The sequence below is a fragment of the Gopherus evgoodei genome, chromosome 11 (assembly GCF_007399415.2).
Source record: "Gopherus evgoodei ecotype Sinaloan lineage chromosome 11, rGopEvg1_v1.p, whole genome shotgun sequence".
NCBI classification, from domain to species: domain Eukaryota; kingdom Metazoa; phylum Chordata; order Testudines; family Testudinidae; genus Gopherus; species Gopherus evgoodei.
In genome coordinates, this window is record NC_044332.1 from 21,218,093 (window position 1) to 21,242,171 (window position 24,079).

The window sequence follows — 24,079 nt, forward strand, 5'->3', positions numbered from 1 at the left end:
AGAGAAAAATCAGAATTTGCTACAGAGGCATAATTATTTCAAAAAATCACTACAATATTTTAAAGGTGTGTCTGAGGCATCTGTAGCTTTGTGTTTTTCATACTCAAAGCAGAGCTGAAAGATTTTTTTTTAATGAGAAACCAAAAACCACCTCCCTGTTTTCTGCATATAGTCAGTTTATATTTAGAAAGGACCCTTTTGCAAAGTTGCCTAGTTTATACAGCTTCTCTAGCATGGTTCTGTAACCATGTTGTACTATCCAGAGTACAAACAAAAAAAGCATAGGGTGCCCCTAATTGTGCCAGACAACTGACTACTGTTAAGCTTCGAGTTGTAATGCACACAGGCCCAGAGGGAGCTGTAATGAAGACTGTCAGAGAGAACCCAATACAGCACACTTCCCACTTCCAGCCACGTGTACCACAATACAGTTAATACTGCTCTCCTCCATTACGTGCATTAATTTAGGGCAATACTTTCAGGCCAATGATGTAGAATATTGGCATTTAGGTAGGTGTGGTAGGACACTGGCTTCCCTCCAACAGTTGCAGGTGGGGTAGAACACTAGCTATGCTTCCACTCTTGGTGGTTGGTAGTGGTGGTTATCTTTCAGGTAGCTCTGAGCACTCATGTCATTTTGTGTGCAGGTGATAGAATGGAGCATCTAAGTAGGAAGTAATGCAATGCTGAATTCATTTCTTATTGTGATGAATTCTTTTCTGTTCAGGAAGCAGCGAGAATTCTGGTGGTCTCAGCCCTTCCAGCCCCATGTCTGTCTCAAATCAACAATATGTGAGTGCAAAATTCTCCAGCTGCCAGGGAGAGTGGGGAGGGAGAAGTCTGTTTTTTGTTTCTTACATCCAGTAATGAAGAAATTAAACATCATCAAATGAGTGTATATACCAAGAATCATTCATTGAGCCATATTTTGGCCTCCAGAAATGCATTCAGAATCCCCACTGAAATCTGTGGGTGTAGCAGGTGTATCTGAATTTGGCACTTAACCTGTTTTGGATTCTAAGGATCATTATTGTTATCAGAATACAGTATATTTAGGATCTAATCCTGTAAAGTGCTGAGCACCTTGAATTCCCATTTAAGTCAATGGCAGCTGAGAGTACTCAACACTGTCTAGGACTGAGCCTTGTGTGTAGGCTATTCGTAGCAAGAAATCTCTACTGTTTGTGCCCTCCTGAAGCACTTATTAGACAAGTTTATTGTAGATTTCCATGGAAGGGAGACTACGGCATAGCTTGTAGTTCTATAACATAAAATACCCCTCCTTCTTCCCCTTTCCCTCTCCCACAACTTGTCTGTTTTTCTGTGATCTGCATTATTACTTGCTAATACTTTTTACGACCCATGAGGTGAATTTCCAGTTGTCAATGCTCTGTATTTTCATCTTTCAAGAGTCTTTCTGATGCAGTTGATTTTACTTGATAACTGTAGCATTGGCAATTGCTTTAGCTGTGTATTTATTTTTAACTGCTTCAATGGATTTGCTGTGGACAGTGAGTACTGTGGAAGAAGGTAAGAGATGATGCCTCGATTACATCACATTGCAGTACCTCACATCTGCTTGCAAGTCCAGCATTAGCTGATCTCTAAATGTACAAGATACTATCTTGTTTATAAAGACTTTTAAAATGACTAGATGCTTTACTTATACTTATAAGGATACATGTCAGGATTGGTTGGGGCAGTTTTCCTTTTACATCTGTTTGCCAAATCTATCTGCATCATGTGTAAATAGGGTGACTAAAGAAATGCTTCATTGTGGTTTGTTCACTAAAGATACCCATAGATGTTTAAAAAGCTTTATTTTTCCAATTTTAATTAAAAAAATTATCAGTGTACATAGCATTCTAGAAAAACATACACAAACAAAATATGCAAAGGGTATTGGGGGGAAATGATGATCCAATGATAGTCATACTGATCCTTCTCAAATAGATCATCTGAAATATAAATACTGCATCGGTTCAAATTAAAACCCTTTTTTGTTTCAAATGGACAATTCAAATCAGGCATGTTTGTCTCCCAGCTGGGAACCCTTTGGAGCATTGGTATAAGAACCATCTTTCCTCTGCCTATTGAAAGAAAGTTATTAGTACTTTAGAGCAAGGCGCTATTGAAATACTGAAAATGTTTTAAGTGAATTTGAGCTTCAGGAGGGTTAGTTTTATTCTGATGTTGAAGTCTTGAATTTGAGTTTTTTCAGTGCTTTTGGAGATCATTTGATTTCCTTTCTCTTTTTGTCTGTTATAACCTGCAGAGGACGACATGCAGATTGATGAGAAGTGTGTGGAAACAGGTAACTGACTTCATTTAAGGAGATTCGTCTGTGTTCGCAGCAATATACCAGCTAGACAAAGACTACTAGTGTTTCTTGAATAAAATGGAACATCCTTATAGTGAGCTCATATATAGAGAAGTTCCATTTATAGTGAAGTAGAGTGAAAGCCCCAGACCATTTCAAAGTACTGCGGATGCACAGATTGCAATTCTGGTTATAATGAATCTCTGCTTGTAGTGAAGATACTCTGTAGAAATGAATGGCTGTTCTAAATACGTACTACTCTAGTTGAGATCCAGCACATTTACAATACAGATTATAGACTCAGTGGGCCAAAGTCAGAGCTGGTATAAAGGGGTGAAACATAGTTGGTGTCAATTTGTCTCATTAAACCTATAATATTATTAAATTACTGTGGTTTTAAAGACACTCTGGAACTCATTGCCACACGTTTTCATGGAGGCAGAACGCTTAGCTGGATTCAGACACAGATTGGATGCTTATATAAGACTATGCAGAGTTCTACTAATGCAGATTTGAAAAAAAACAAGAATTTTGGAAAGGATAATAAACCCTTTTGCTTCAAAGCACAAATCAGACTCTTACTAATGAGGTTAAACAGAAATATTTCTTGGAGGCAGGCTATTCCATAACAGGATTTCTTGCACTAGTCTCAGAAGTAACAGGCAAAGGCCACTCTTGCAAACATGATGCTGGATTAGATGGACTGCAGGTCTGATCCAGTATGGCAGTTCCTATGTTCCTATATTGCAGGATCTGTTTTCCACTGTGTTTTTATTTCTCAATGCAAGTCAATAAGGAGTTTAAGTTAGGGATGATGTTCATATCAGAGCTTTCATATATACTGAGTTTGATTTCTGGAACATTAACCTTCTGAATGGGATTGCATGAAATACAAGGAGCTGGAAGTGCTTCACTGATGGAAAAAAATCAAAACCCCAAATCCAACACCTTCAAAATCTGGTGGACATTTGGATTCCAATTCTCACTTTTCAGCAACTTTAACAGAAGTTTGGATCCAGATTCTCACTTGGCAGCTCAAGATCATTTCTAATTGAACTAAAAGAAAGCAGTGGAAGTATGTTTGGGAAGTTGGCAGGAGTCTGAGAGCCTTATGTGGTCCTTCCAGTATTGGAAGGAAAATAATTTCTGATGTGATAACATTATTTTAAGCAGAAATAGTATTAAACTAAATGTATTTGTTGTTTTTGCTCTCTGGGTGGCGTAAAAGATGAAGAAACATTTGAGTCTGGTAAGTAAAATTGTTCCTGCCTAATTCCAGTTCTGTCTCATCCTCTAAGACTCACAGACATGTAAGAGGTATCCAACAAAAAACAAAACAACATAAAAAGCAATCAGATTAAAGTGCAATTCTCTCTTGAAAAGTGACTCTCTAAAATAATTACTATTTACTCGGTTGAACTGCTCCCTATGTTTATCCAGAGTCATGTCTGGGTGACTTCAGTGACGAAAATAAATTTTCCCTGCTGTTTCTTCCTGTTAGTCCTGCAGAGCCCATGAGCAGAAGGAAAAGTGAGCTCAGTTCTATTTCTTCTTGTGCAGCAACGACAGTCATGTTTACTAAGCTCTAATCCATTACACGTGTGCAAACCCAAGGTGTCAGAGGGGATAAGTGGAAGATAATGGGATTTCTCGAGTATAACTGAGACCCTATTTTAGACCATGGTATCTTTATTACTGTGGGTGAAGAGGAATGAAGAACCTGTTTAACTGTTAAATCCTAGTCTGCGTTTTCAAGGCAGGCATAGAAACAAATATATTTATTTTTGTAAACTGAGCACCTCAGATATAAAATCATGAGACACAACCATGGAACCTAAGGATGCCATTTTTATAGACACTTTTTTCAGAGTATAATCACACTTGGAAAGCCCTGCCATACATGTTCAACTGTGTATCTGAAGCTCTACAAAACTTGGTCTTTTGGAGCAAATTAGATCCCACATCATTTCTAAATTTCTCAGTTCAAATAATTTACTTTCTTATTTTGGTTAAATTACTTACCCTCTTCTTTTTCCTGCTGTGCTGTTGCTGCTGTATAAGAGTACCAAGGATCTGAATGTGGGCTTTTCCCCATCCGCTTAACTCCATCTCAGAGGCTTCATTCTTCTCCACTTTTGAGGGCAATGCTTGAGGCTTACAAAACGGAATAAGGGAGTTTGAGGCAGTCACTTGCATCTTTATTCAGGGCCACTAATGCCCTTTTCCCTGCAATAGTTGCGTTCTTGGGGAATTAGTTCTGATCCTGCTTATTATCTGGGTCACCTCTTTTCTGTTTCCAGGCAGCCAGGAGGAAAAGTCCAAAGATCACTCCCAGCTCAGGTTTCCACTCTACCTTGACAACTGAGTTATTGGAGCAGCTATAGGTTGTACTTTCCACTACTGGAGAGTGGCCAGAGCCAAACTCTGTAGCTGAGCACCCTCTTGTTTAGGGAGGTAGGATTCAGATCCAAGTTTTGTGGTTTGTCTGGCACATGCTTATTTTAATTTTAAACCAGCATTGTGTGTTTCATAATTTGCACTCAAGTTGAAGCACATATGAATTGGTCCAGTTTTGCCCACTTAGACTTGAACTTGGTCTCCTCAGAGCCCTAATTTTTCATCTCTCTCTTGTTTGTACATACTTATCCAAATCTCCAGAGGAGCTTAAAGAAGGTAACTTTAAACTTTTGTCTCCTATAGATTTTCAACAGCAATCTGCTGAAGCCAGAAAAATACTACAGACAATAGCTCAGTTACTTTCAGGAATTAGGCCCATTACAGTACATAGTTGTTGAATTTGCTTGTTAGCTCTGGGTGGAGAGGCCAGGTCAGGTAGAGGAGCAAAGAAGAGCTCAGGAGGAAATGACCATGGAAAGTGAGGTAGGCAGATTGCAATGCAGTTTTGCTTTACTCTGATCCAGAAATCTGTCATCTTTGCTAATGAGGCAATTTATTATCACTATATACCTTAGCTTGAATGTCTTCAGAACATGTTCCACAACCCATTATTTGTCAGAGGCTTCTCACTATAACCAAAGATGAGGTGTTATTAGTGTACATCCACTGGTGTAAACAGGCAGGAGGCAAAGCTGGGAGAAGTGAAAAGTAGAATCTATTATCAAGTCCACTATGGACGATACCATGTGACTCAGTTACTCTTTTGGCACTTATTTGTACATGAGGCATCCATCAAGTGTAGTATCTAATTTTAAAAGGTAACCCCATAGCATGCCTGGTGCTTTCCAAGTGAATGTAAAGACAATGTCCCTGCTCAGGAACAACTTCCATATAAAGTTAGATGAAAGAGACAAAGAAAAGACAGCAGACAGAAGAGATGTAGAGAGAATAAAACTGAATAACAGGAAAGAAGATACAGTTTAGCTTGGACAGGAGGAAGGGGTGGGGAGGGGAGGCAGTTTCCCATGGGAAATGAGTTTGGAACACAGCTGTCAAAATAGGTTTCTTGCTAGTTCTTTTTAACTTTCTTCATCTTGTTTATTATAAGGTTTGGAAATGTTTTATTAGAGAAGAATATGAGATTTGTGGGGAATTAGAATTCGGGGGCTTTGCGGGAGAAGGGAGTTTTAAGGAGGGAATGTGTGCCCTGTTCAGGAAAGCTGTTCCAAGCACACAGCACAGCATGGGAGAAGGTCTGAAAATTGGTTTGGCAGGTGATTTGGGCAGTGGGGAGGTATCAAAGTGCCTTCGGGTGTGGAATCTAAGGCTGAGGTGTAGGCAGAAGAAGTTTTTACAATTGTTCTGGGATTTCTTTAGGTTTACTGATACTTTGAGCTCCCAGATTCTTGATTATTTTAATATTGCCTTTAAAGAGTTCATGCCGGCTAGATTCCACCTGAAGAACTTTAATTGCACACAACTCTTCTACATTATGAATATTTAAAAACAGTGTGTGGCACTTCAGCTATTCTTTTTCAAAGATAAATAAAGTGTGGCACTTAAACTCTTATTTAGACCTACTAGTGAGCGATGAACTTAAATTTCATTTTCTTAGAAATGTCAGTGACTTGGTTTAAATCTTTGATATTATGCGGTACTTTAGTAAACTGGTCTCTGTACTTCATGACCTTATTTCAGTGACATTATCATTAACTTAAATATTTCCAATTCTGTGATATGAAAGATTAGGGGAAATTCAATTGACTGTTCAATAGTCACCCTCCTTTCTCCTTCCCACTTGTTTGTTCTTCATGCCCAGAAGAGGAGGAATTCAGTGGATCTGGCCGACGGGTCTTTATTGGTATGTGGTGATTAATGATAGGCAAAAGGTTTGATTTAGACTGGATGCTTGTCTGAAGCTAAATCCAATGTGTGTGATTTTACTCAGAAGCATTCCTTTCCCTTTCTGCTGAAGATTCCGACCCTATCTGTATTCACTTTGCCTTTCTAGATCCCAGTAAGCCACCCTTCGCTTTCAGCTCCTTGCTTGTTGATTCTTTTCCAATAAGCTCACCTCCCCAGGAGGTTGCCAGCACCTGCATAACTTAGCTGCACTAGGCTTCTGGTTCTTCTGATCACCTCCTTAAATCTCATGCTGTGGTGTGAATGGCTTCTGGGGCTTTCCCAAGCTGTACAGTGCAGACCGTATGAGATTTCCATTGCTGGGGTTAAGGCCAAGCAGCAAGTCTGTTTCTGGTAAGTGAACTACAGAACTCTTATGAATTGAGCTGAAAAAAAGGTTGAATTCAGTTGAGAAGTTGGATCAATATTTGGAGCAGTTAAATTTTCCAGAGCAAGTCACCCATTCCTAATGATGATATATATGGCTGGAAATCTCCCTCTGGTTTGTTTTGCAGATTTGTTTCTGGGGGTCTAATTCTGGACAAAATCTCCCTCTGGTTTGTTTTGCAGATTTGTTTCTGGGGGTCTAATTCTGGACAAAGTTAGAGTGGCTTTCAATATTGTGCTTCTCTTTTGTGAATCCAAGCTGCTTTCAGAGTCTCCACCGAACTGTTGTATCAAGCACTATAAATAAATTATTCTCTACCTTAAGAAAAGCTACGACTCACAGTATGCTCTTGATAGTCTACCTGGAGATCATTCAGATATTGAAACTAGTAATCACCTGCACCCACTGCTTGGCTTTCAATGTTAGTTACTTTCTGCCCTTCCCAGCTGGTTTCCGTAGGAGCATGCGTCTGTGCCGCAGGAAATCCCAGAACAGCCAGCAGCCCTGTTATGCACGGTGTCCCAGCAGCTGTTACAGCACAGCAGCAGCCCCTTATGAGGAGGTGGTGAGATACCAGCGACATCCTACAGATCGATACCGACTGATTGTGCTAGTGGGTATGTTGCAGCAACTGACAGGAGCATGCCCCCAGACAGGGTTGCACCTACTCATGCAAATCATACAAGCTCTGGTAAATACAGAGGGAAGTGTCCTTACTGCTCAAGCTCTTGTGGAATGAGAAATTCAATAAAAGCCCGATCCAGTGGGAGTCCTCCCACTGACTGCAGTGGGCAGCGACTTGGGCCATAACAGGTAGTTCTTGAAGGGTGGTGGACCCAAAGTTTGACCTACCTTTTATTTTTTCCAAACACCAGTTTTATAAAGTCTATGTGCTTGTATGTGGTTTCTGTTGTTCCAAAACATTTCCTTCAATGCTTCAAAAGTTTCAGCAATGCAATACAATCAGAAACCCTACGGTAACAAGTATTGGATGAAAATGCATTTCATCACGAAAACAGAGTCCAGTTTAACTTCTGTGAGGTTATTGTTATCAATAGCAATGATAAAACATTTATAAATCCTTTGTGACCAATACCCTGAAGTGATGCTTTTATAGGACTATGGTTATGAACAAATAGAAACAGAAATGGAGGGAGGGATGTTAAAAACACAGCCTAGAAAACTTCAGTCTTATGCGGTTGGGAAAGCTAACAGGATATCAATGTGGATATCAGCAAGTGGAGCGGCAGCAGTACTGCAGCTGTCATGGTTCCTGCCCCGCAGCCCCCTTTTATCTCCTCCTCCTGGGTGGGCATGGCCCTTTTGCAGCCTCTTGACCATGGCATACCCCAACTCTCTGGCACCCTGGACAGTTGCCCGCAGTGCCCACCTGTAAGGTTGGCCCTGAGCAAGTATCATGATATGTGATAGGTTGACGGTCATAAAATGGAATTTTAGATTTAATAACTGTCTTGAATGGAAGCTGCTCATATTTTTGCTAGGCGCAGCATTCCTGAGTATTTGTGGTGAAGGAAATACCTCTCCCCTTACCTAGAGCTGTACACGTTTGAGATATATCTATAGATCTAGGTGTATAGATATAATTCAAATTAGTATTGCAGAACCCCCTACTGGCTGTGGCTATTTTGCTAGAAAGTGATGACGTGATCCTGCGGAGGATTACATAGTCACAGCTCCTGTCGAATTCAATGGGAACTGTAGATGCCTTGCACTTTTCAGAGTCAGGCACTTAATTTGTGATGCCACCAGTTGGGAAGCACAGTGGAGGAAGCAGTAATGTGATTTCCATGCCTGTCATTTGCTTCACTAGTTCTTGCATATGAGATAATACCTGAACGTGTTATTTGACGGTCATAAATATGATGCACCCATAGTTTTAGTAAACTATATTTTATGTATAGTCTCAGTCATTAATGTACCAGAGTTACTGTATGTGGCTTTGTTTTAAAATATCCAGGTCCTTCAGGGGTTGGCGTGAATGAGCTAAGGCGGCGGCTTATTGGAATGAACCCTCATCATTTTCAAAGTGCTGTACCCCGTATGTGACATGTTCCTTTCACACTCTTAACTTCCTGTTTGGGGAAAAGAAAACATGAAATATCAACTCCCTTTCTCCTGTCACAGAATATTTATAGACTCTTTGCTGCAGGGATGGTTTCCCTATCAATCAATAATATTGTGCTGTCTCTGAATTTATGAATTATTATTAACAGGGCACAGATGCCTAGACTAACAATACACATTTCCTTTTATTTTTGTGGGAACTACAGGAAAGAAGGAAAAGCTACTTTCTTTTATTGGGCTTTATTTAAAATATTGTCTTTGGTCAGGTTTTCCAGCTGGCAGGGGAAAAGGAAGGATGGTCTTGGGGTTAAGCCACTGTTACTTTGATTTGATTCTGGGTATGCCTGGGTTTGATTCTTGTTGTGCCAATGGATTAGGGGGAGGTTTAGATTGAATAGTAGGGGAGGTTTAGGTTGGATATTAAAAAAAAACTTTTTCACTAGGAGGGTGGTGAAGAACTGGAATGGGTTACCTAGGGAGGTGGTGAAATCTCCTTTCTTATAGGTTTTTAAGGTCAGGCTTGGCACAGCCCTGGCTGGGATGATTTAGTTGGGAATTTGTCCTGCTTTGAGCACGGGGTTGGACTAGATGACCTCCTGAGGTCCCTTCCAACCCTGATATTCTATGATTACCTGCATGACTTAGGACAAGTCACTTAATCTCATTATATTTCATTTGTAAAATAGGACTGAGGGACCTTCCTAGGGGAGTAGTGAAGATAAATTCATTGAATGTTTTGTTTATAAGGTGTCCAGATATGATGGAAATGAGGGCCATATAAATACCCAGATAGACAGGAAACTAACAAGCCTTGTAGATTTCCCTCCGAGCATAGTAAATCTAAAGCAGATTCTTTTACAGCTTCTCATCTCTGACTTGAATGGAGAGAAGTTTGGTGTCTCTGCTCATTGGATACAAGGTTTTCTGAAGATAAAACACTAGGAGTGCAAGGCTCTAAATGCTTGTCTTAATACAGTTTTAAAATTGATAAATTGCTCCAGTTCCTCAGACTTGCATGTCTTAGCCTTCTCAAATAAATTAACATAATATAAAGTGCTGGCAATTTTTTAAAATACTACAGAACAGTCTTCATGCACTGCCACTTGTCAAGGTGGTTTTATTTTTTCAGTATAGCAGGAAAGTTAAATCAGCGGGAGGAACATTGCAGTGTACACAACTCCACTGTTTCATCAATGAAAGCTGACTTTTGTTGACAAAACCTGTGTAGTGTAGACAAGGTGCAAGTCTAATGGTTCACTGTCCTTTCAGGAACAATGCCCATTGTGCTCAAAATGGACCCCAAGGGGTAGATTCAATTTTGGAAGATTTTGCTGACCTCTGTGAGCTAGAAAGTAGAAACCATTAGTTTATTATTTCCTTTTGATTACTTGTGAAAATGAACAGAGTTTTTAAAATTTATATGTTCACATCTCCACGTATGAAGTTTGGGAGTCCTGGCTTTTCACTAGGAACTTTGTTCTCAAATTGATTTACTGAAGAAAAAAATGTTTACAAGAACTTTTAAAAACTTGTAATTTTTCTTTAAGACACCACTCGTGCTCAGAAGAGCTATGAAGAGAATGGTCGTGAGTATCACTATGTATCAAAGGAAACATTTGAAAACATGGTATATAGTCACAGGTAACTTTGGGATTCCTATTGCTTTCTTCTCTAAAGTTTAACTTGCTCCAAGGCAGGGATAGTCTTGTGGTTTAGCCCAAATGCTGACAATCAGAAGACCAGGGTTCTTCTTTGAGTGCCGTCTCTGTGGGTGCTCCACTCTAGATGTCGGTGCGTCCTGGCGCCGTTGATCGGAGTTTTTCGATAGCAGTGCCTGGTCGGGATGCAGGCGCTCCAGTCTCGGAATCTTCCTGAGCGCCTGTGTCCCACACCCCCCTCAGTTCCTTCTCAACCATCCCCGGCTGAAGATGGGACTCAGGGCAGTGCTGCTTCTCTTCTCTGGTCTCTGTAATAACAAAGTATATAGATTTATATTATAGAATATAATACTGCCACAGACTTCTGGTGCAAGCCATAAGTTATGTGTACACTGCACTTAAAAATCCACGGCTGGCCCATGCCTGCTGACTCAGGCTTACTGGGCTCAGGCTAAGGGGCTGTTTAATTGCAGTGTAGATGTTTAGGCTTTGGCTGGAGCCCAGGCTCTAAGACTCTGAAGTTGGAGAGTCCCAGAGCTAGGCCTGTAGCCCAAGCCTGAATGCCTACAATTAAACAGCCCCATGAGCCTGAGTCAGCTGGCACTGCCCAGAAGTGGGTATCTAATTGCTGTCTACACACAAATACCCTTAGGCCCAGATTTTCAAAGTAGCCTCTTCTTTGGAGTGTGTTGGTTTTTGACTGCCTAATTTTAGCAACCTTAGACCTGATTCTTAGAAGGGCTGAGCGCCTGCAACTCCTGTTGACTTCAGTTGGAGTGATCGGTTCTCAACAATTCTGAAAATCAGACTATAGCCATATTTTAGAAATGTAAAACCGAGCACCCAAATTCAGGCCCTGATCCCACATCCACATCTTTACTGGGCGTGGGCCTCGCAGTGTGCCTCGAAGGCACCAGAACCTTGAAGGACCAAATTTTCAAAAGTGCCCTCTAAGTTGTACCCTGCGGTTTCCCCATTAGTAAAATGAGGATAATATTTACCTAATTCAAAGGGCTGTTAGGAAGCATAATTCATTAAAGCATGTAAAGCATTTCAGGTACATCTACACAGCAAAAAAAATTCCTGCAGCAGCAAGTCTGAGCCTGGGTCTAGAGACTTGGGCTTGCGCCATGGTGCTAAAAATAGCGATGTAGACATTCAGCTTGGGCTCTGAAATCCACCCTCTTCCCTGGGCTTCATAGCCTGAGCTCAGGCCCAAGCCAGAAGGTCTATAATATGGCTATTTCTTTTTTTGTTTTTGTTTTTTTAAGCTTCATAGTGCAAGCTCCAAGAGCCTAAGTCTGTAAACCCAGCCTCTGAGACTCTCTGGGGTTTGGGTGTGGTATTTATTTATTTATTTGTGCTGTGTAGATGTACCCTTTTTCTTCGAGTGCTTGCTCATGTCCATTCAATTTAGGTGTGTGTGCTTGCCATATACACCGGTGCCGGAAGCTTTTCCTTCAGCAGTATCCATAGGGGACCAGCTCCAGCATCCCCCAGAGCAGTGCGCACATACCATGGTGCCACCGGCTCCCCCCAACCTCAGTTCCTTCTTGCCGCCAGTCACGGTGCTGGAACTGTTGCTGCTTCAGCCAGTGCTGTTGCTGCTCATTCGTACAAACTATTTATCTCTTGTATTATAGTGTATGTAGTTGTGTGTTAGTGTTTATAAATCCCTTAGCCATAGTTAGAGACTTTGTAGGTCCCGGACAGGACTTTGCCTTGCACAGGAAGCAACAAGGTCAACCCGGGGCTACCCCTAAGAACAAAGACTCTAAGAGACTAGACTCATTTGGCCGTAAGGTTGATTCATCCTTCGCCTTCCAGCTGAGGGTGGCCAACCATCAAGCCCTCCTGGGATGCTATGATTTTATGTGGCAAGCCATAGCAAAGTTCAAGGGCTCTCTTCCTGAGGCTTCTAGGAAGGAGTTCTGGGCTATTATGGATGAGGACACAACGGCGGCCAGGGCAACGCTCCAGGTGGTGTCAGATGCAGAGGACACCACTGCCCAAACCATGGCCTCGGCAATTGCTATGTGCCGGGCATCCTGGCTGCTCCTCTTTGGCTTGTCCACGGAGGCTCAGCAGTTGATGCAAGCCCTGTTTGCGGAACAGATGGACAATAAGGTTCATGGCCTAAAGGACTCTCACACGACTCTTAAAACACTGGGCCTGTATGGTCCTGGCCCTGCCCATAAGCAGTTTAAGCTGCAGCAGCCTCAAGGCCAGGGGAGCCACCCTCACTTAAACCAAAGTCCAAGGCGTCCGAAACCAACTTGACTGAGTGAAGAGTGCTTTCAGGACTTTCTCGGGGTCGGTCCACCATCACAGTGAGGTAAGTACAGTCATGGGGATGGTAACAATCTTTTCCAGGTGGTCCCTGGACTGGGAGTAGACTGTCGCCAGCCATTGATGGAGGGGTCACATCCACGTGACTGTACTTACCTTGCTGTGATGGTGGACTGACCCCGAGAAAGTCCTGGAAAGAGTTCTCTTCATCAGCACGCCTCACTCAGTCAAGTTGGTTTCGGATGCCTTGGACCTTGGCTGGGGCACACCTCTGCACCCTCCAGACCCAAGGTATGTTGTCCCCAAAGGAAACGATGCTACACTAAAATGTCAGAGATCAGGGCAGTGTGCAGAGCGTGGTCAGAGTCCTGATAGACAACACATTAACAGACAAGGGGGAGCCTTCTGCCAAGAGGCACTTTGTCTTTGGGACTTCTGCATGGAATCCATGTAAAACCATGTCACCTTCTGAGTGCTTAGAACACGCTAGCAGATCACTTAAGCAGGGACTTCTCCTCTCACCGCGAGTGGGTGCTCCACCCAGAGGTAGCCGGCGTGATCTTCCAGAGGTGGAGAACTCCCCAAGTGGATTTGTTCGCCACCAGGCAGAACAAGAGATGCCACAGGTTTTACTCCAGACAGGGTCTGGGCAAGGGCTCCCTCTCCGACACCTTCCTCCTGCCTGTTGTATGCATTCCTTCTGATTTCAGCTCATCAGCAAAGTCCTAGTGAAAATCAGGAGAGACAAGGCTCAGATTATCATGATCGCCCTGGCGTAGCCTTGCCAGCACCTGGTTTGGGATGCTATCGAACCCATCGGCGATCCCTCCGTGAACTCTGCCGAACTGACTGGACCTGCTGTTACAGGATCATGGACGATTCTCTTGCACCCCAACCTCATGTCCCTCCACCTCACAATGTGATGTTGCATGGCTGAACCTTGAAGAACGGGCCTGTTCGGAAGGGGTCTAGAAGGTCCTCCTTGAGAGTAGAAAGCCCTCGGTTAGACAGACTTACCTGGCAAAGTGAACGAGGTTCTCCCACTGGGAGGACAAATGGGGCATCTCCCCTTCACATTCTTCAGTGCAGTTGATCTTAGACTTCATTTGAGGAACCAGGGCCTGGCTCACTTCTCTATCAGGGTGCATCTAGTGGCTATTTCCACCTTTCATCCATCCAGGCGCAGATGGTTTTCTCCCATGACATGATGGTCAGGTTCCTCAGAGGTCTTGAGACATTTTCCTCAAGTTTGGTCCCTGGTCTCACAGTGGGATCTCAACTTGGTTCTGTCCAGGCTCATGGGCCCGCCCTTTGAGCTTTTGGCCTCGTGCTCCTTGTCTCACCTATCATGGAAGGTAGCTTTCCTGGTGGTGGTGAAGTCAGCGAGGTGAGTCTCTGAGCTGCGAGCCCTGACCTCAGAACTGCCGTATGCAGACTTCAATAAGGACAAGGTCCAGATCTGGACCCACCTGGCCTTCCTTCCCAAGGTGGTGTCTACTTTCCACGATTTAGGACATCTTCCTTCTGGTCTTCTGCCCGCAGCCCCATGAGACTAGTGAAGAGAGGTGCCTTCACTCTGTGGTCGTAAGAAGGGCCCTGGCTTTCTACCTAGATCGGACAAAGCCTTTCCCTAAATTGACTCTGCTTTTAATCTCTATAGCTGATAGGATGAAGGGCCTCCTGTTGTCCACGGAAAGGATTTCTAACTGGATCACCTCATGCATTCGGAACTGCTATGAGTTGGCGGGAGTCCCTCCGCTGCCACTCATCGGAGCCCACTCAACCAGAGCGCAGGCATCTTTGGTGGCCTTCCTGGAACACTTCCCAATCCAGGACATCTGTCGAGCTGCAATGTGGTCCTCAGTGCACATGTTCACAGCCCTCTACACCATCACTCAGTAGGCCAGGGACAAAGCTGGGTTTGGCAGAGTGGTGTTGCAATCTACACATCCGTGAACTCCTACCACATCTGAGGGGTAGTGCTTGGGAGTCACCTAAGTTGCATGGACATGAGCAAGCACTCAAAGAATAAAAGACAGTTACCTTTTTCTGTAACTGGTGTTCTTCGAGATGTGTTGCTCATGTCTATTCTACAACCTGTCCTCCTTCCCCACTGTCAGTGTTTCTGGCAAGAAGGAACTGAGCATGTGTGCGCCACTCCAGGGGGTACTGGAGCCAGTTCCTATGGATACTGCTGAGGGAAAAACTTCCGGCACCGGTACATGTGGTGAGTGCGCACACCTAAGTTGAATGGACATGAACAGCATATCTCGAAGAACAGTAGTTACGAAAAAGGTAACTGTCTTTTTGAGATCCCAATGGTTGGCCCTACATAACAGCAAAGTATTTGTTTTTGTTATTACTGCAGTAAATACCAGTGTAGATTTTCCATATAGTTGTCTTGACACCAATCAAAACCATAACCTCTGAACCTTCTCATGTATATCTGGAGGGGAAGTGGGTAGAGATGCATAATTTTGGAGTCTCTTCAGAGACTGGAGATTTGGATCTGACAGTCCTGTTTAATCTAGATTTTTATTCTCAGTAAAGGTTCCTATATCTTAATATCATTGTTTTTACAGAGGATTAATCCTTCTTTGGCTCTTTGGTCTCTTGATTTAATCTGCAGATTTGATTGCTAAATGCAAAACTTCAGAGGCTGTCATTTAGGGTCTGCTTCATTTCTCTTTTCATTCTCCCTTCTCACCCTTGCAGAATGCTGGAACATGGGGAGTACAAGGGACACCTATATGGCACCAGTGTTGATGCTGTGCGAACAGTTCTCGATGAAGGGAAGATCTGTATAGTGGATTTGGAACCACAGGTAAATAGGGAGATCTAAGACTAAGGGCTTGTCTACACTGGCAATTTACAGCACTGTGACTTTCTTGCTCAGGGGTGAAAAAGCACCTCCTGAGCGCAACAAGTGTCTCCCAGCACTGGTAGCTACGTTCCTTGTGGAGGTGGGTTGTTTTTTTTGTTTTTTTTTTTAAGAGCTCTCCCAGCGCTGCGCCGTGACCACCCAAGGAGGCATGGTGGCAGTGCTTTAGCGTTGCCAGTGTAGATTAGCCCTTAAATTTCATGGAAGAGACTGTCATCTATCATATGATTGTACCGGACATCACCTCTTCTGTTTACAATCGCATAGTATCATCCCTGGAGTATCAACAGCAATTGCGTAAATGAACAAGTAATGCTAGGGAAGTATTTAGTATATTCTTGGTTTCTTTGAAGCAATTTAACAGGTGGGAATAAAGAAGAGCAGCTAGCACATGTGAACAGCCAACTTTCCAAGAACCACCACCAAGTTTTCCATAGGCCACCAATGGTCCGTGGATCACAGGTTTAAAACATCTGCTGTAGAGGAAGAGAAGGCTTGCACAGGGCTATTTGTCTGTTTCATGATCCCCATAAGTATCTGCAGGGTGTGAAGGTTTAGTGGTCTAAGCTGGAGTTCATTAGTTTACTTACACTAGTTCAGGGGTTTATTAGTGAAGCTTCTATGCAGTAACAAGATGCCTGTGTATTAGTGGGACTCATTAGTGTAACTACTAGATTCAGGCTGCAAATCACCAGGGGGCAGGTTTCTGCAGCATGCTCACTACACACAATATGGTTGCTGCTTGGAGAGAAGGTTCAATTAGCAAACTTACTATAAAATTGGGTAAGGATTCATTAATAAGATTGTGTACATTGTAAACAACAAAGTGAGATGGAGCATATATATGCACACACGCTATCATTTCTGATGTGCTTATCACCATGGTTTAGAAGTCTAGTCTGGTTATTGTGTCACATACTTTCAATTGAAAATTTTCCAGGAATAATGGATACTGACCCATCTTGCCTTATACTGTTTTGTACAATGAGACATTACATCCTGAACGAATGCTACTAGCAACTGAAAACTGTTCGTTCATAGCTTGGAAACTTAATCCAGTAGGAGAGACAGGAACATTTAAGAGAGAATGATTCACCTGAGTGTCTTAAGCGTCCCCACCTTAAATTTACATTGTTGTCTTTAGACGTAAAAGTAGTACCATGTGTATGAGGCACTGCAATGTCACTGATGAAACACCTTCCCCAAATCTCTCTAAATGGTTAGAGGGAGAACCCCTTTTTCCTCTTCCTTCTCACTAATCAGTGAGAACCAGGATGGAGATAACAAAAGAATTGTTCAGAAGCTGCTTGTGTGACTTGATTTATTTTTATGAGGAGGAATGGTCACTATATCTCCTCAGTGAGGTGGTTGGTTAGAGAAGTTTAGGTTGTGTCACCTTAGAGGTCTAAAAACGTTCCTTAGATGGAGCTACTAAACTTAACTGATGGTCACAATCAGTGCCTCAACCATTAAGATAATTTCCACATATGTGCCTCTTTTGGGCACTGCAAAAATATTTCTTCTAAGGCCAGAAAAGAACAAGATTTCTCTCAGCTACCTTTACTATTCTTGATCCATTTCTAGACCACTCAGCCAAATGAAAAAGTCAGCATGCTGCTAGTTCACATAGGCTTTCGTCTTTTCAATCCCTGGCCCTGGGCTTGCTGGTAAGGAGGGATAAGGCTAATAAAGATCTGAGTTAGTAGTTGTCAGAAGGTGCTGAAGGCTTGAAGTCCTGCTAAGAACCCTTCTAAGATTTTTCTAAATTACTCCCTTATTTGCTGGTATTAGCCCTATAAAATTAGAAGAATTTCCATACCTGAGTGTCTCTGGGAACCTAACAAAATATCATTAAAAAACATAACTGGAAGAAAGGCTCCCTGGCCCAATAAATTCCAGAGGGAAACTTCCTTTAGATACCTGGACCTAGAGTTGTCCAAGCTTTGTCTTGGTGTAGTGGCTTGTGCTGGTTGAAGAAATGAGATAAGTTTCACAGCCTCAGGTGTGAAGGGGAGGGCCTCAGGTTCTCAAAACCAGAACAAAACCTACCATGAAGGCCCCTATGCTGTGCATCCCTGTGCTCCTGCTGCCTTTCGAGGATTTTCTTGTCCATTTCTTCGCCTGAATTCAGTTCTCAATGAAAAAAGGAAATTTGATTTTGCCACTGTGGCAGAACATGCTGCTGCTATTTACTTTGTACTCATTAGTTTAACTCTCCCTGCTTTTCACAACAGTTACAAACACTACTTAGTCACAGTGGTCTGTTGACATCAACAATTGCATCAATGCATGGAGAGAACTAAACAAAAGGCAGACAGTGCCTTGCAAAACATGGAGCAGGAGAACCACTCTTTTCCAAAGGCAGGCCCAAAACCAAGATAGTTTTGAGCCTCTAAAAAGGAATTACAATTGAAGATTTAAAACTCCCATAAAAGGTAGCTGATGTAACCTTTTAATGGCCATGTTAAGATTTTTATGTTCATTGTAGTTAAAATAATTTCTCATCTAATGAAGTTACTGAACGGAATTCATTAGTGTGGTGCCGTTGCTGACGAGTGTCTGGGTTGAGGATTATTAGTGCAGTTATTACGTAACGGATGTTTTTGAATACTGCATGGTCTGGAAATGGTACACAACAACTTGTTTTTAATAGAAATAAAATATGGGATAGATACAACTTATACCTTTTAATTTAACCACTATCTGACCTTGACTTGCAGGGTATACAAATGGCTCGGACCCACGAACTAAAACCCTATATTATATTCATCAAGCCACCCAGCATGAGCTGCATGAAACAGTCTCGGAAAAACGCCAGGATCATTACAGACTATTATGTGAACATGAAATTCAAGGTGAATTTTAGAGAGTGAAGGGGGTGCAACAGTGATTGTTCAGTCAGAACCTGCCACATTCCTCTATTGTATTAATGTTTTAAAAGACCCTTGTGTCTTTGGTCTGAAATAAACCAGATCTGAGGACATTCAGCACATGTTGCAAAGCCTCTCTCTCTTCCTGGTATTTTGGAGTGGAAGTGGGTAGAGAGGACGGGGGGTTGGGATATGTGGCTAGAGTGGGTTTCTTTGGAGGAAGTCTGCTTTCTGTATTTATATTTGCATTATTTTGGTTTGTTTTTGTAGTGTATATAGCCAAGGTGCCTAGATCTCTGCGTAGACACTTCCATGTTGTTTAAATGGAAATATGTGGAACCCTTTTCCTTCAGTGCTCTCATAGTCCCTTTTTCTATAGACATCAGCTATTGATACTTCAAACAAAAGCACAGTGGCGGTGGTGGTCTGCATGTGATGCATTCCTACCTATATTACAGTAAAATTATAGACGCCTTACTTTGTCTAGACACATAACAAAAATTAAACAAAATTAAAAAATAGAATGTCCCATTTGTTTCTATAACTTTTAATCTTCAGTTTGACCTTCATTATCTAGCACTGTGTTTTAAACATTTAGTTTTCTGATGACTTCCTAGACTCCCTTCATTTTGTCTGTGGGGGGTGATCATAATTACATAGCTAAAAACATGGACTGTGGGGAAATATTGCTAACAAACTGAAACACAGATTAGGAACATAGATGTGGTAAAATTGATGAGACTTCTGGTCTGTCACATCTGGATTCTGCCTGTAGAATTAGCCAGTACAGTGATACTTCAGAGGCAAATAAAAGCACCCTCACAGCATCTAGGCAACTGTGTAATGCAGCACATGGGGATAAAGGAAGACTTCTTGTGCAAGCAAGCAATCATGTGCCAAAGGTTTAGAATTGATTATCGTTGTCATGGCATGCTTATCTTAGAGTTGTTATAGGTTTTAAGTCAGAATAATTACCACTTGTGTTAACATTTACACACAGGGACAATCCTCAGCTGATGTAAATTGTCACAGCTCCATTGAAGTTACTAGAAATATGCCAATTTACACTAGCTGAGGATCTGGCCCAGGGTGTGGTTTTCCAAATGGTCTCTACCCTGAAAAGACATACAAAATAACTGATCCTGGACGTCCCACGGAACTTGCAGTGACTTCAGTCAGACCTCCTGCTTGCAGCTCGTTTGCAGGATTGAGTCCCACTGAAAATTACATGCTAGAACTCTCTCTTATTCTCAAACGAGCATCAAGTGATCATATTTTAATACAGGGGAGCTTATTCCAGGAAGCATAAGGTTTATAATGGCACACCCATGCAAATAGTTTGGCGATGACGTACAGTAACTGAGTTTTCTGATTGCACTACTTTCAGGGGAACCATGGCAGAATAGAAGGTCTTTATATATAATAATATGACTTTGTATTTCTATGCCATCTTTTATCTCAGGATCTCAGTGTTTTATGAACATCAGTGAATAACCCTCACAATCTCTCTGTGAGGTAAGGAAGTAGTACTATCCTTATTTTATAAATTGGAAACTTAAGCACAGACAGGCTCAGTGACCTTGGGCAAGACACATACTGAGTGAATGGCAGAGCTGGGAAGAGAAATCAAATCTCCAGGCTCCCAGTTCTGTCTTCTAGCCACTAACCTCCAGTTCCTCTTTGGAAAGGTAGAAAGTGAAAACTTGGATAAACCTATTCCCATCCAAAAGTGTCCCACATGAAACTATAATGTTTTATAGGTCTGTACTGTCTCTTACAGGAGGAAGACTTGCAGGAGATGGAGGATCGTGCTAAGAAAATGGAAGTTCAGTTTGGTCAGTTCTTTGATCAAGTGATTGTAAATGACAATTTACAAGAGGCCTGTGTGCAGCTGCTGTCTGCAGTCCATCAGGCACAGGATGAGCCCCAGTGGGTCCCTGCTACTTGGATATGTTCAGCCACTCAGCCATAATTCTGAGAAGCAGGAAGCTTCACAAAGATTATATCTTATGTTTTACCTCAAGAACAATCCTGTCAGGATTGTAAAAATATCTCTTTGTGTGGAGAGATTTCACAGGAGGATTAGGAAAAAAGCTAAGTAACATAATCGTACTGTCTTCATTGTAGTTCTTACTGCAACATGTGATCCTTAACATCAGTTTTGTACCTAAAAAGTGCTGTAGTCTCTCGGAATTACAAAAATAAAAGATCTGTTTTCTTGCATGTACTTGTGTGGTCTATTCATACCTGGGTTAAAGAAAAGGTGATTCCCATACCTCCTTTTTGTTAAAGGCTTCTTGATTTTTATGATACTTGTGTATTCCCAAAGAACTATGGGGAATTATATCAAGATGTAAAAGTCTGGAATACGCTTAGTAGGTTGACTTGATGTAGCAGGGGAGAGTGCTTTATAAATGTACACCTCTACCTCAATATAATGCTGTCTTCGGGAGCCCAAAAATCTTACCACGTTATAGGTGAAACTGCATTATATTGAACTTGCTTTGATCCACCGGAGTGTGCAGCCCCATCCCCCCCAGAGCACTGCTTTACCGCATTGTATCTGAATTCGTGTCACATTATATCGGGGTAGAGGTGTATTATTCTGCTTGCTTCTGTCTCAAACAAGTTTGTTAGCTGATGTTTCTTTTTAAATTAGAAATACAGGTTTAATACTGTTCACAATGCAAATGACTCCAGAACTCACATTCACCTGTATAATAAAATTGACTTAATTTTTTTACACCCATCGAATGCTGACAGAATCGGCTTTGTAAAGGCACATCACTAAATATAGTGATGATCTAGTCCATAGCAGGTTAGCCCAAGCAATTTACAAGAGCAGGTTTATCAGTCTGGAAGCAGAAGCAGGTTAAGGGCCTGATACTGCAAATGCTTATTCACATGACTAGTCTAACTGAAGTCGAACCAGTGAAGTTACTCATCTGCCTAAGTGTAAGACAGCATCCTTGGGTTCTGCATCCTTTGGTTACAAAGTTTCCCAAACACAGCAGTAAATAAGAATGGGAGATGATGTGAACGATTGATGGCAGCCTCCTGCTTCTGGCCCCGGGTTTAGAAATGAGATGCACCATCAAAGTAAGGACAGCTGCTGGTAACTCTAACTCCGGACTCCCTTTGGTGCATCTTGTCTTACACTAGTAATCCACTGTTGTCTAGTAGAAGCAAATGTGTATTTATGATGCCTGATAATGAACAGGTGTGTGTAATATACTAAAGAATAATGGTATTTTTAGAACTGAATCCTCTCATGTCCTAGTTTACATAGAAGTTTAACACTATAAACTCATCAAGTACTTACTTCCATTTGGTTACTCTGCACTGTTCTCTCATCCTAAACAGTATAACTGAAATGTGCTGCAAGGTCAGTTGGATAAACTGGTAAAACTTCCTTAGTCATTTTTAATTAATTTAAAACAGAACAATTAGAGGGTTAAAGCATTTAGCAAAAAACGTTTTATTTCCAAAGCTAGGGAAAGCAAGAGTGTGGAGCTCAAAATGTCCAGTGCCTTATGCACCTGAGTTTTTTTTACTGTAGGTGTTGCACCCAGTCATTCACCATTATAGGAAATAGCCTTAACTTTTGCTTTACTTATGGGTGTGGATTTAAGTCTAACAGAAAAGAGTCTGGGTTTTTCCTTTGCACAATTCTTACACCTACTGACTGCTCCAGCTAAAAATTACAATGCACATTAAACCCAGGGAATACACTTTCAGTTGAGTGCACTTTCAGAAACTGGTATTTTATACCAGCATGTGCCAATACATCACTACTCTGGGTGACTGTGTAAAGTACATGTCAAGACAATGTGAAGGAACAGGAGTGGAAGGAAAGTTTCCCTCCCTACAACCAGCAAACTGACAAGAACCTGCTGATAGTTTCTTCTTCTCTGAAGCACTAAGCACTGTTCATGTGTAGGTGTGTTTCCTCACAATCTGCTCCTTTGATCACAGGGCACCTTGGGAATTGGTGTATATGTGGTCTTCCTGTCTTTTCTACATTCGTTTTCCTTTAAGAGCTTTTAAAATGCACTCTTTGCTCTCTCACAATTGCCAGTCCAGGCTGTTTTTTTTTAAACAAAAAACCCCTGAACATTTAAAGGGGGTGATATTAAAAGCATATTTTAATTAAATGGTAGAATTGGAAACTAATTGTTGGATTTGACAAGCCACCCAGAGCTCTTTCATACCATCCTGGTCACTCCTGTACTTTGCCTTTGTATGTGTGATTGTCATTGAACTGAGAGCCTAGTTTAGATAGTGAGAGTTGTGTTTAGGATTTTCTTAAAATTGGGCAAATCCATATTTTTTGTTTTTCTTAGTCTGGATTCCTCTTTCTGGTTCCATTTTTTGTGATATTTATTTCTGTACTTGTTATTCCCTCCCTCTAAGAGCCTGAGTGCACAAAGCCCCCTTTTTCCCTTTCCATTCTTCCTCCTCAGGACTGCAGAGGAACCTCGAATTGGCCAGAGCCATCCCCCATGAACAACATGAGCTAACTCGATTGGTAAGAGAGCAAAGGCTCCACGTCCGGCCATGCAAAGTTCGAATTCGGGGCTCCTGCTGTTCCGCTTGAGCTCCCCCCACCCCGTTTGTCCAGTTTAAAGAGAACATTTCAAGCTCCACTTAAAACTGAGGTTACCTGTCAGGAGCAGGTGTCTCAGAGTGAAATAGTCCCCCAGCTCCAGGTGCTTCGGAAAAGGTTGCAGATCGCCGCCCCGGGGGCGCAAGTGCTGCGTGGGTACCCAGCGGGGGGGGGGGGCCCTGACTTCATCTCCCTCTAGGGCCTGCTCGACACCCACACCCTGCAGTCAAGCAAGTTCATAAGAGGGGAGCCGGGTAGGGGCGATGGCTCCGTGACCAAGCAGGGTGGGGGCCTGCTCTCGTGGTGAGGGGGCCTTAAAGGAAAGCTGGGGCTGCCGCACCAACCCCGCCTAGCCGCGGGGCCCCGAGCTGGAGGGGCTCCCGCTGCTACACCAGGCCGCCCGCGAGCTCGCCAGGCCCCGCACCTCCCCTGGGTCAGGAGCCCACGTACGCTACAGCCCCCCGCCCTGGGCAGAGGGAACCAGCCGCCGCCGCCTCACGCACCGCGGGCTCCGGCCGGGGACAAGCCCCACCTCGCTGTGCAGCCTGGGCCCAGGCGGGGTCGGGGGCGCTTTATCCCCAGGCCCGCAGCCCGTTTGCTGAGCCCCGCCCGGAAATCCCTGCCCGGCAGCACCCGCCCCTTGCCCCGCCTCTCCAGCGTCTTGGTGACGGGCGGCGCGGGCT

The 24,079-nt window shown here is 42.7% G+C and overlaps 1 protein-coding gene across 1 annotated transcript in view; it reads left to right on the forward strand.

Annotated features, from left to right (window-relative positions):
• MPP4 (membrane palmitoylated protein 4) overlaps window positions 1–20,943 on the forward strand; it is a 41,306-nt gene extending 20,363 nt beyond the window's left edge. Inside the window, exons 11-22 of the mRNA XM_030580393.1 lie at window positions 728–792; window positions 1,513–1,530; window positions 2,276–2,314; window positions 3,549–3,569; window positions 4,979–4,993; window positions 6,537–6,578; window positions 7,454–7,624; window positions 8,986–9,066; window positions 10,640–10,733; window positions 15,755–15,863; window positions 18,641–18,775; window positions 20,571–20,943. Coding sequence (XP_030436253.1) covers window positions 728–792; window positions 1,513–1,530; window positions 2,276–2,314; window positions 3,549–3,569; window positions 4,979–4,993; window positions 6,537–6,578; window positions 7,454–7,624; window positions 8,986–9,066; window positions 10,640–10,733; window positions 15,755–15,863; window positions 18,641–18,775; window positions 20,571–20,762 — 982 coding nt within the window. The 3' untranslated portion in view covers window positions 20,763–20,943. The remainder of the gene's footprint in view (window positions 1–727; window positions 793–1,512; window positions 1,531–2,275; window positions 2,315–3,548; window positions 3,570–4,978; window positions 4,994–6,536; window positions 6,579–7,453; window positions 7,625–8,985; window positions 9,067–10,639; window positions 10,734–15,754; window positions 15,864–18,640; window positions 18,776–20,570) is intronic.
• Window positions 20,944–24,079: the final 3,136 nt, after the last annotated feature.